General features: G+C 33.9%; 1 protein-coding gene across 1 annotated transcript; it reads left to right on the top strand.

The window, feature by feature from the left end:
• Nucleotides 1-725: 725 nt before the first annotated feature.
• LOC145320204 (uncharacterized) lies at nucleotides 726-12546 on the top strand. Its single transcript, XM_080162643.1, has 11 exons — nucleotides 726-819; nucleotides 1709-1777; nucleotides 2723-2788; nucleotides 3020-3286; nucleotides 4360-4502; nucleotides 5688-5803; nucleotides 6778-6870; nucleotides 10407-10488; nucleotides 11414-11522; nucleotides 12205-12317; nucleotides 12527-12546. Exons 1-11 carry the CDS (start codon nucleotides 809-811, stop codon nucleotides 12544-12546), a joined length of 1089 nt encoding a protein of 362 aa, XP_080018769.1. The 5' UTR covers nucleotides 726-808.
• Nucleotides 12547-12824: the final 278 nt, after the last annotated feature.

Below are 12824 nucleotides of genomic sequence, written 5' to 3'. Positions count from 1 at the left end.
CTTCAATTGCAAGTTATTAACTATTAAATAAAACCTAAAGTTAGAATACTAAAAAATCAAGTATATAAAACTCTAGTCAAAATTTTAAAATTAACAACTTATAAATTAAGCTTTAAATTGCCATTTTTTTAATCCAGAAAATATGGGAAAAATAGGTGCTTAAATTATAAATTTATATGTACTTAATAATTTTACAAAAAAATGCTTAAATAGGGAAACATTTTTTAGTATGCTAAAAATGTCAACCCACCTTTATACTCATATAATCTTACTTATCCAAACCAGTGTTTTTAAAATGTACTTGTTAATAATATCAAATGACAATCAGAGTTCGGTTCTTATAAAACACATTAAACACTTAAATTCTTTTTTTACCTATATTCCAAAATTGTGCAAAAATCTTCTAAAATTGTATGAAAATCTTCTAAAATTGTATGAAAATCTTCTAAAATTGTATGATATTTACATTAATGATATTTTAACTACCTACTTTCAGAAATTTTAGAAAATAATTGCATTTTATCAATTTTGGTTTTTTATAACTGGTTAATCAATACCACTTTTGTAAGAACCTAACTTTTAACCTTTAACTTGTTTATTGTTAATTGTTTTTTAACTGTTTTAAATAATAATTTAATATTAATAATGTGTTTTTTTTATAACTTTTTGTTACTTATATATGCAATGATATTCAATTTGCAGATTTTTAACCTATTTAATATTTTCAGATAATATAATGATATAACTTTCAAGATATTTCATTAATTTATTTAAATATTTATTTTCACAAGATTAGAATAGTATCACAATGGGAAGCAGGTAGTTCCAGCTCATTTTTCTAAACGTTTTTTACAATTCTCACTGTCCTAGAAGGGAGGGAGGGACATTCGACTTTTCAAAACACTAGGACCCAAAGTTTTAAAACCACGTTATCTTATTCGTTGACTTACTAAGTTTAGTTACTTTCAATGAATTTTAATTATTTAATTCTAAACTAAAAGTGTACAAACTTTTAAACCAATAATCTACATAGGGGTAATTTTGTTTCTCATCATTGGTTATGAAAATTAATTTATTGTCCATTGTCTTCTCCCTTAAGATCCTGGATTGGATGTTGTTAGGAAGCCCTAACATGCAAATAAAAATTTAAGACAATGTAACCCCCCCCCCCCCCCCCCCAATAACTATTTGACTTTTATTTAAAAAACACTTATTCTTGATCATCAGTGGCGCAACTTTACTTTAATTAAACTATGTTTTGTGACAACTATCGTTAAGAAAAGTACCCAATCTGTTTTGGGTACGTGCACTTTAATCTTCGAATTTTTGCAGGGTTGTATATTCTGCACAAGATAAATTTTTTTTTCCTGCTGCAAAATTTTAATTTTTTCCTCTCCTGGTTTTTTTTCCAGCAAGGAAGGGGGGAAAATGGAAAAAAAATTCAGAACTCTCTATTTTATTTATATTTTCCCCCCTCCCACACATTATTTTAGTTTTTTTCACCAAGGAGGGGAGAAAAATGGAAAAAAATGTTTTCCATTTTTCCCCCCCTACAACATATTTTTTATTATTTTACCTCCCCCCCTCCCTTAGCCGGGTCAATTTTACAGACTACACAACCCTGAATTTTTATGGACATAATTGCAACTTTGTGTTTATGAATAAATTCGAACCCAAGTGATTTCATTAAAATGAAAAATGATTTCAGCTATACAAGCAGAGGAGGATATGTGAATGATTATGACAAACGGTATGAAACTTCACGAGCAGACCATAGGTAACTAAGTATTATATTTTGACTCGAGTATTAGCAAGTTTCATCATATTGGATCTGAACCGCAAACGAACTTCTTGAGATACTTATTTTTTATGTAAGGTTAGTTAAGATTAAGGTTACAGTTCCTAGCTGTTTAATTTTTTATTACAAATCACATTTGGGCCAGGGTTGGGTTTAATGAGTAAGATTATATTAGGTTATCCTTTGAATTAAGATTGGAACTTTATACGCAAAACTTTCCTTTCTATCATACTAGCGGCTTCGCCCCTAGCCTCTAGGGGCTTTGCCCCAAGAGTTGATCAAAAAAAAGTTAAGGTGAAATTCGTTAAAAAAAAGGACCAAGGAAATGGAGGGGATTTTTTGTTTTTAGGGGTTGGGGGTGTAGCCTAAAACCACCACAGGACCATTAGGTATATTCCCTGAAGAGTATAATTCGATCGGTTCAGTGGTTATCGAGATCTTAAGCTTCAGACGGACAGACATCAAGCTACTTTGTATTATATATAGATGACTTTGTATCTCATCCGCATACATGAGAACACTACAGCCATCAAAATAATATCTTGTCATTGCTGCGTTACTTATGGACGTACAATTTATTTGATCTTTATAATTAACTAGCGGCTTCGCCCCTAGATAGGTTGTATTTTAGATTTAAAAAGAAAAAGGGGAAAATTTTTTTTATTGGGGGGGGGAATTTTTTTTTTGGGGGGGGGGGTAGTCGACTCCCTTTTTAATTTTAGTTTTACAAAGAATTTTTTTTTTTGGGGGGGGGCTGTCGGGAGTGTTCCACTCCCAAATAAAATAGCTTAAAACCATCACAGGACCGGTAGGTAAATTCTCTTAAGAGTAGGCCCAATCGGTTCAGTGGTTACTGAGATCTTAAGCTTCAGGCAGACAGACAGATAGACATCGTTCTACTTTGTATTATAGATTAATTTGTAGGGAGTTAGATGTGGAGCGAGAGAAGCCGTCAAGCCGAAGATACGAAGATTCTTATTCTAGTCAAAGGCATAGACAGAGATAAAGTTTTGAAAGTTTAGACGATTCTTAGGATAACAGGGCAATTTTTGTATAAAATATTCTGGATTAAGGAAGTAAAAGATAAAATAACGTCAATTTATTAAGAATTCTTTTCATACATTATTTTATAGTTTAAAGATCTGCCTTTTTAAAGTTTCATTTGATGGATGGTGTCATTTCTGTTTAAAATTAACTTGATCCCTGTTCTGTTGTTTGTAGATCCAAGTCAAGACGGTATACAAGATCCAAATCCCCTGGAGGCCAAAGAAATTCCCGCTCACCTGACACTGATGATGATAAGCGACGAAGGTCACGGTCACGTGGTGAATCACGAGGACACAGACGTCGTACCAGATCAAGATCACGCTCAAGAGGTCACTCAAGGTCACGTGACTATGAACGAGGGGGATCAAGGTCATATAGAAGGACACGGTCAAGATCTCGAGAGGACTCTAGGGGGAGATGGACCAAAAGACGTAGAACAAGGTAGCATATCTTGTTGATTGATTGATTAGAATAGCCATAGTTTCTTAGAGTTTGGACCTAAGACTCCTGAAGTATGACGAGACATTTTTGTTTAGCCACCAGGGCCAACTCAAGCTCCTTGTTCAAGTACATGATGACTTGACACGCTGTCTCATGAGAGCTCATCGTTATTACCCCACCCTCGCCGATTTTGAGTATGGCTAGCATATCTTGTATTTTGTAGTGCAGCTACTTTTTATCTAGAGCTTGTTTGTTCCATGGTCCCCCCTGATTAAATATGATTAAGGAATTAAATGAGGAAACAGTTAACTTAATAAAAAATCGTACGTTTCCACTACAACTTAAAAAATTCAATCATAGTTTTCCACTACCTAAAGGGGGTTTAGATGGGAGGGTTAATTTACAAGAAATCGCAGCGTGAAGTAACATTAATTTTGTTTTGGGTGCTTTACCATTAGTTTTGGAGATAATTGAGTCAAACCTTTTTAAAAGCGAAGCTTTTCTATAATTAGGGTCGGTCCGTCCGTATGTCCGTCTGTCCTTCCGTAACGGATAGCTTTTTTTTGTTAATTTAGACATGTTAGAATTGTCCTATCGATTTCAAATTTTGCATGGTGATTCCTTTAATAGTTAGGTACGATTTAGAAAGCGTAGCAACTCTATAATCTTCACCAAAATGTCCGTACGTCCATTTTAAACATGTTGATTTTTTTAACTTTTTTAACAACAAATTTTTATGTGATCTAATCATCCGATTGATCTGATTTTTGGTATATTGATTCCTGGGACAACAAAGTATAATGTAGTAAGCGAAGCAACTCTATAATCAAGTCCTAAAAATGTAAGTATGTCCATAAACATTATCCTGAATCGAGCAGTTTTTCAACAAATTTACTTACAATTTTGCTTTGACTCTTATACATTTATATTATGATTATTCAGTTCTGACACTATACAAGTGTTAATGTCTGATTGTCCTACCGTTCCAGTGCTTTGCTTTTATGGATGTTGTCATCCTTGTTTTATGTGTCTTTTATAACCCTAACTAGACGATTGTTTCATATTTTATTTAGGTCAAAATCCCCTGCAGCAGCTGGCAGTAGTGTTAAAAACGAACTTAAAACAGAGGCTGATAATTATTATAATAATTATGATGACGACTGGGTAGAAGAGGATGTAGATTTGGGTTATGGAGTCACCAGTCGTGATCTTGTAGGTCAGTACTTTGTCACTTTTTTTTCATTAAAGAATGGGAGGGGATTTTTGGGTGCTTTCCCTCACAGTGTCTAACACGAACCTATCCCCCGTTTCTTTTTTGAAATAAATTTTAAAAAAGGATCGAGGAAGGGTAGGTTTTCCTTCTAAATGCTTGACCAAATCAGAGGGCCCTAACCCTGTTTTGAGGCACTTTGAGGGAAATCTGGGACTTAGGGAATAACTTTATTAGGGTACATAACTTATATAGTAGGGTGGGTCGATTTTGAACATTTTTTTTCTGAGACCAAAGCGGGGATCTGCAAGCGATTTTTATGAGTATAATATTCCTCTGGATGATTTAAAATGTATCCTAAGTCTTAAAACCGCTGACGACCAGACGTTCAATTGTATAGCTATTTGTAATTGGTGTCGAAAATTTATTGAATCAGAACTATGGCTTCATGGTGCTCACAGGAAAGGCCTTGAGGAGTAGAATCAGGAACTTTTGACCGTTTCAAAATATCTCGTTCCTAGCCTGAGAAAATCTCAAAAAACCTCTACAAATTGGACAATTCTCAATAAACCTTTAAAAATGGTGGTTTATTAGTCATTTCAAAGGCTAGGAATTAGATACTTTGAAACAGACAAAAGTTCCTGATTCTACTCTTCAAGGCCTTTCCTGGGAGCACCATGAAGCCATCATTCTCATTCAATAATTTTTTTACTATCATTGACAAATAGCTATACAATTTTATGTCTGGTCGTTGGTAAAAGGTTGGTAAATAAAGGGTAAGGAAGCGAAATATGACTTTGACTGACTTATAGTCGGAAATTTATTATATAACTGGGGAAATGCACAAAAGTATTTAGCCCTCTAGCACTAATAGAAACTGAGATAATAAGTAGAGATTACTTGAATGTCGTCTTTGCATATTTTTTATTAATGAAATACATTTTTAAGTGGTCGCATTCTAAATATCATTTTTTTTTAAATTCTTTATCGGTCAGAAATTTTATTTAAGTTAGTTTTATCTGTTGCACATCCCCTCTTTGTATAATTCCGATATGAACCCAATCTATTATATAGGGATTATTTTTCAATGCTAATAACCCTGTTTTGTAAAACGTTTGTTTAAAAACACAAACGCATGCATATATTCAGCAGCTGTATTATTATAAGCTCAAATAAATATGCTTTCATCAGGCCTATCAAGAGAAGAGAAAATAGCTGTGAGGGACAAATATTGTGACCTGTGCCAAGTAACTCTAGGTGATCCTGCTTCCATGGTGGGACATGTCAGGGGAATGAAACATATTCAGGTATAAATACAATGGTCTGTTCCAAGTAATTCTGTGGGATCTGTTTAGTAATTAGATACAATGATAATCACTGAATCAGGTACAATGAAATATAATTGTGACCTGTGCCAAGTAACTCTGGGTGATCCTGCTTCCATGGTGGGGCATGTCAGGGGAATGAAACATATTCAGGTATAAATACAATGGTCTGTTCCAGGTAATTCTGTGGGATCAGGTATATTAATGAGATACAACCATAACAGTACAGATATTGTGACTTGTGCTAAGTAACCCAGGCTGATCCTGCTTACCTTCAGGTATAAATACAATGGTCTGTTTCAAGTAACTTTGTTGGATCTTGTATAGAAATGAGATTCAACCATTCAGTTACAAAGATTGTGCCAATTACTTATCCAAGTTTAAACATTCATGGGAATGTCAGATAGACAATAGACAAAATATATCTGGGTAGGTACATATCCAACAGGGGTGTATATTCTGCACAAGATTTATTTTTTTCCCCAGCTACAACATTTTTCATTTTTTCCCCCTTAGTTTTTTCTCACAAAGTAGGGGGGGAAAGGGGAAAATATTTAAAGAACTCTATATTTTATTTATTTTATCCCTCCTCCCACACATTTTTTTAGTTTTTTTGTACCAAGGAGGGGGGGGGGGGGGGGGGAAATGGAAAAAATGTTTTCAGTTTGCTTAATTTTTAAATTTTTTTCCCCTCTAACCACTTATTTTTTTTTTTTCCCCCTCCTGAGTAGGGAATCACATGTAGAATATACAGTACATCCCTGCTAACCAATTAAATGTTTGTTTTTAGCTTATTCTAGTACATTAGGAAACATTCTAGAAATATTAAAATTCATAGAGCTTCATGAATGTTCAATGATTATTGATTAAAACATAGTAAATTTTGGATAAAAAAAAAATATTTCTAATATGCAATAGATCGTGCATTTTTAATCCTTCTCTAACTATTTGTTTAGGCCAAGAAAGACCGAGGACTGCCTGTACCTGGACTTGTAGACACCACTGATGAACCTGTTGACACCAAGTTCTGGATAAAACAAGAAAACAAGGTTAGTGTTGCCGATAGGACAATCAGGGATGGAGGGGACATTACACTGGTATCAAAAGTTTTATAACTACGTTATCTTATTTTTTGAGATTTTTTTTCTTTTTCTTAAAATGTACCTACAAACTTTTTTTATCAATGAATTCAATAAATAGAATGGGTAATTTATATTGACATCATTGGGATGTACATCATTTTATTGTCCATTGTCTTTCATTATCCCCAACCTTAAGTAGATTTAAACTATTTAAGGAAAAAAGTTAGTTGCATAAAGTGCATTTCAGAAAAAATATTTCAAGAACAAGTTACAATTATATCATCAAACATATATAAACGGGGGGGGGGGGGGGGGTGATGCAACCATCTCGTAATCAGTGAGCAAATGGCACTTAGAATTCGAATTTTGATCTGAAATTTTGCATGAGTAATCCTTGGTAGGTCTATTTTCCCTAAATTAAACAAAAAGTTGGAATAGTAACGGCTGGCGGCTCAGCCGTTTAGCCATTTTGAAACTATTTTCAAAGCAAATTATCACGAAACCTATCTCCACATAATACTCTAAGCTGCTCCAAAACGTTTTCAAACGGTTCTAGCCGCTAGTTGCTTGCTGGTACTAGAAATCTAAAAAAAAAATTTTTGTATCATTAACCATGATTTAAAGCAAAAATATGTTTCAAAAAGTTGATTTCTATGTAATTTATGGCAGATTTGCCCTAAAAATAGCCAAAAAACGGCTAAACAATCAAGTTTAAGGGGGGGGGGGGGGGGAAAAGTTTGTACACTTATAGGAAATGAAATTCAGTACCAAAGTTTGGGAGGGTCGTATGGGCTTGTTTTTAAAGTTATCAACCTTATTCTTTTTGTAGGCTCTCTTATATGACTTGATATACACGGAAAACTTTGAAAATTGAATTTCGGTACTTTCCTTCTAGGGGCTTGTGGAGCAAAAGACCCCCCAAAACACTAAAAATATGAGTTCTGACCTTATTTTTAAAGATATCGACCTGATTTTTTCTTTATTTTACTTTTTTAATATACCCGAATCAACGAACCATTACAGATTTCATTTTGGGACTTTCCTTCTAGGGGCTTGTGGAGCAAAAGACCCCCAAAACACAAAAATATGAGTACTGGGCTTATTTTTGAAGATATCGACCTGATTTTTTTTATAATACTTTTTACTTAACCGAATTAACGAACCATTACAGATTTCATTTTGGGACTTTCCTCTTAGGGGCTTTTGGAGCAAGAGACCCCCAAAACACAAAAATATGAGTACTGGGCTTATTTTTGAAGATATCAACCTGCTTTTTTTATATAAAAATAATATTTATACATAACCGAATCTACGAACCATTACAGATTTCATTTTGGGACTTTCCTTCTAGGGGCTTGTGGAGCAAGAGACCCCCAAAAATCATAAAAATATGAGTTGTGGGCTTCTCTTTTAAGATATCAACCTTATTTTTTTATATAATAAAAAAATACTATTTTTACATAACCGAATCTACGAACCATTACAGATTTCATTTTGGGACTTTCCTTCTACGGGCTTGTGGAGCAAAAGACCCCAAAAACACTAAAAATATGAGATCTGAGCTTATTTTTAAAGATATCAACCTGATTTTTTATATAAAAATACTATTTTAACATAACCGAATCTACGAACCATTACAGATTTCATTTTGGGACTTTCCTTCTAGGGGCTTGTGGAGCAAGAGACCCCCAAAAATCATAAAAATATGAGTTGTGGGCTTTTTTAAGATATCAACCTGATTTTTTATATAAAAATACTATTTTAACATAACCGAATCTACGAACCATTACAGATTTCATTTTGGGACTTTCCTTCTACGGGCTTGTGGAGCAAAAGACCCCAAAAACACTAAAAATATGAGTTCTGAGCTTATATTTTAAGATATCAACCTGATTTTTAAAAAATAATACTGTTTTAACATAACCAAATTAAGAAAACATTACAGATTTTATTTTGGGACTTTCCTTCTAGGGGCTAGTGGAGCAAAGATTCCAAAACCACTAAAAATATGAGTTCTGAGCTTATTTTTAAAGATATCAACCTGATCTTTTTAAAATAATACTTTTTAACATAACCGAACTAAGAAACCATTAAGGATTTCATTTTGGGACTTTCCTTCTAGGGGCTTGTGGAGCAAAAGACACTAAAAATATGAGTTATGAGCTTATTTTTTAAGATAACCTGAGAACTCAATTTATTTTGTTTTTGAGGTGTTTACCCTACTTTCCCCTAAAAGGAAAGTGCCAAAATGAAATTATTAGTGGCTACCTAGTTCAAACATGTGAAAAAAGTTTTCATGAAAAAAATCAGCTCAATATCTCTAAAAATATTTTTTGGGGGTCTTTTGCCCCACTAGCTTCTAGAAGGAAAGTCCCAAAATGAAATCTGTAATGTTTTCTTAGTTCGGTTATGTTATTAAAAGTGTTCCTAAAAAAATCAGGTTGATATATTTAAAAATAAGGTCAGAACTCATATTTTTAGTGCTTTTGGGGTCTTTTGCTCCACAAGCCCCTAGAAGGAAAGTCCCAAAATGAAATCTGTAATGGTTCGTAGATTTGGTTATGTTAAAATAGTATTTTTATATAAAAAATCAGGTTGATATCTTTAAAAATAAGCTCAGAACTCATATTTTTAGTGTTTTTGGGGTCTTTTGCTCCACAAGCCCGTAGAAGGAATGTCCCAAAATGAAATCTGTAATGGTTCGTAGATTCGGTTATGTTAAAATAGTATTTTTTTTTATTTATAAAAAATAAGGTTGATATCTTAAAAGAGAAGCCCACAACTCATATTTTTATGGTTTTTGGGGGTCTCTTGCTCCACAAGCCCCTAGAAGGAAAGTCCCTAAATGAAATCTGTAATGGTTCGTAGATTCGGTTATGTTTAAATATTATTTTTATATAAAAAAAAGCAGGTTGATATCTTCAAAATAAGCCCAGTACTCATATTTTTGTGTTTTGGGGGTCTCTTGCTCCAAAAGCCCCTAAGAGGAAAGTCCCAAAATGAAATCTGTAATGGTTCGTTAATTCGGTTAAGTTAAAAAAGTATTATAAAAAAAAATCAGGTCGATATCTTCAAAAATAAGCCCAGTACTCATATTTTTGTGTTTTGGGGGTATCTTGCTCCACAAGCCCCTAGAAGGAAAGTCCCAAAATGAAATCTGTAATGGTTCGTTGATTCGGGTATGTTAAAAAAGTATTATAAAGAAAAAATCAGGTCGATATCTTTAAAAATAAGGTCAGAACTCATATTTTTAGTGTTTTGGGGGGTCTTTTGCTCTACAAGCCCCTAGAAGGAAAGTACCGAAATTCAATTTTTAAAGTTTTCCGTGTATATCAAGTCATATAAGAGAGCCTACAAAAAGAATTAGGTTGATAACTTTAAAAACAAGCCCATACGACCCTCTCAAACTTTGGTACTGAAATTCATTTCCTATAAGTGTACAAACTTCCCCCCCCCCCCCTTAATATTAAAAATTACCTAAACTAAACGATTTTTATATTTAGAAAAGGGTAGAAGAGGCGAGTAAGAACACAGCTTACGATGTTTCTAAAGTAAACCAACAAAAAGCAAAATTCAATAAAAGGAATGCCAAAACTTTCAATCTATATTCTAGTAGCTGAGCCTTGATCGAGTGATTGAAATTATTTTTACAACCAAGGATGTTTCAAACTAACAAGGATTTCAACATCTATAAAAGCGAGACTCAAAAAATCATATGATCAGAGAAATGAACATCAACAAATATAGAGTAGCAATGTATTAAATATTCAACATTTCTTAAATAAAAGATGCTTAACATGAACATACTTACATATTTAGACTTAATTTAGGAGATGTAATCATCCAATAAATCAATGTATGATCATCCTTATACTAAAGTAACAGGATGTTTGTCTGTGTATCTGTGTGTCTGTACCGAAGGATCTCGCTAACCGCTGAACCGATCGGGTTCTTCTTAAAAAGGTAGCTTCTTATAAGTCCCGGGAAGGTTTATAATAAACTATTTTCTTGGGGGGTGGGACACCCCCAACCCCCCCAAAAAATGAAAAATATCCTCCCTTCCCCCCCCAAAAAAATTTTTTACGATTTTTACCTAAAATTAAAAATGATGGGGGCACCCCCCCTCCCGCCCCAAAAAAAAAAGTTTCCAATCCCCAAAATATTTTTTTTTAATTTATCTTTTAAAATCTAAAATAAGAAAATATGTTATCAAATTCGACTCACCCCCCCCCCCCCCCTAAGTGCCCCTAGAAGCCTCTCGGGGCATAGACGCTAGTTTATTATATAATAGAATGTAAAAAAGCAAATAAAAAAAATAATTATTTTTAACATAGACATCCTAGGTAGGTACTGACTTCCTGGTTAAGAATATAAGAGTTGCTTTTTCAGCTGTCGTTGGGGAGGGGGGAGGGGTATCACTTTTACCTGCCCCCAAATATTATTTTATATTTATTCCACTGGTTGTTGTCTATACCTTATTCCCACATTATTTGGCACTTGTAACAAAGGAGTTGTGATAACGGCCAGTTCAGAAACATGTACTGTGATATTTGTGGGGTGACGGTGCATTCAAGAGATACATATGAAAATCATATTCAGGGCGCGGAACATAAAAGGAGGTAAGAACAGACAAACGAACGTACTGATAATGTGAGTCATAAATGTTAGCTTTAATTGTTTAGAAAGGGGGTCATTTTTTTGCGTATTTTCCTTATTTTCCATCCTAAATTTTAGAGTTCTAACCTACTCCTGTTTTAAGGTCTTAAAACATCCAACTTTATGGAAAATAAAGAATGACCTCATTTCTAAACTAGAAATTTCAGATTCCTATTCTATATAGAAAAGTAAATACTAACTCCCCCATTGAAATCAACTTTTCCCTGGAACGCTTTAAACAGACAGACAGAGAAACTAGTGGATAGAATATGCGTTATAGTGTAGGTAGAAGCGTATTGGCCAAAGATTTCAGAATATGATGTGTAATGGACGGTTTTTTTTTATAAAGGATGTGCATTTGAATGGTTTGAGCCGGAACGGGGGGGGGGGGGGGCGGGGTATCCGAGGTAATATGCTTTGAGCTAGAGTTAGCAAAGTTACCTTAGAAAATGTGACAGCCGTTTTTCGCCGCCGCCAAAATTAAAAAACAACAACGCCATAAGGTCTCAAATGATTCCAAATCGCCTTCTTCGGCGAGAAATGTGAAAAATTCTAGCTCTTAGGATTCTCGAGTACCCCCCCCCCCCTCCCCTCTTAGCCTAAACAATTCTAGTGCACATCCTCGTTTAGCTTTATTTAATTTAGAGCTGAGAAACCAATTACGTACAAGTGCGACCTTTGTCATGTTTATGTGCCATGTCAGAACTCTCTCAATTCTCACTTTCAGGGAAGCTTTGTAACAATATTAACATTATTAGGTTATCTCTTACTCTTATTTTGTACTACCAAATGCAGAAATTAATACTTAGAAAAACTTTATTACACGAGAAAAGTTTTTAGTAAAACCCTACCAGGGCGTCTCTTTTTTCAATATGGATTAAAATCATGTAAAGCATTGCATCGTATTACAAACAATTTTCAACGAATATTAAACTATAAATCATAAGATTAATACTACTTTGTTTAGCCCGGGGCAAACACACCTAGTTTTGATTGTGAGTATATTAACTTAATGATTTCTACTGTTCCGTCCTCAATAACTTACGAAAATTATGGATTTCAGAAAATTAGTAGTCAAATATTTGCAGCATCAAAATATTCCAATCATGTGATAAATCTATGTAAAAAGTAACAGGATGTGTAATTGTTGTGAAGGATCTTGTTAACCACTGGACTGAAATGGTTCTCCTTTACAGTAAAGCTTTTTCATAGGTTATTAGATATTTTGGGGAAGAGTACATTCGCCGTCACTTAAGAAAACGCCC

The sequence above is a fragment of the Acartia tonsa genome, chromosome 5 (assembly GCF_053477335.1).
Source record: "Acartia tonsa isolate MP-2025a chromosome 5, ASM5347733v1, whole genome shotgun sequence".
NCBI lineage: Eukaryota > Metazoa > Arthropoda > Copepoda > Calanoida > Acartiidae > Acartia > Acartia tonsa.
Note: the sequence above shows the minus strand (reverse complement) of the source record. Positions and strands in the feature narration are given on the sequence as shown.

Excerpts from the sequence above, each read along its gene's own strand:
- LOC145320204 (XM_080162643.1), top strand. Across the intron at positions 6,871-10,406 it reads GGATAAAACAAGAAAACAAG|AAAAGGGTAGAAGAGGCGAG; the intron begins GTTAGTGTTGCC and ends TTTTATATTTAG. Across the intron at positions 12,318-12,526 it reads AACAATATTAACATTATTAG|CCCGGGGCAAACACACCTAG; the intron begins GTTATCTCTTAC and ends TACTTTGTTTAG.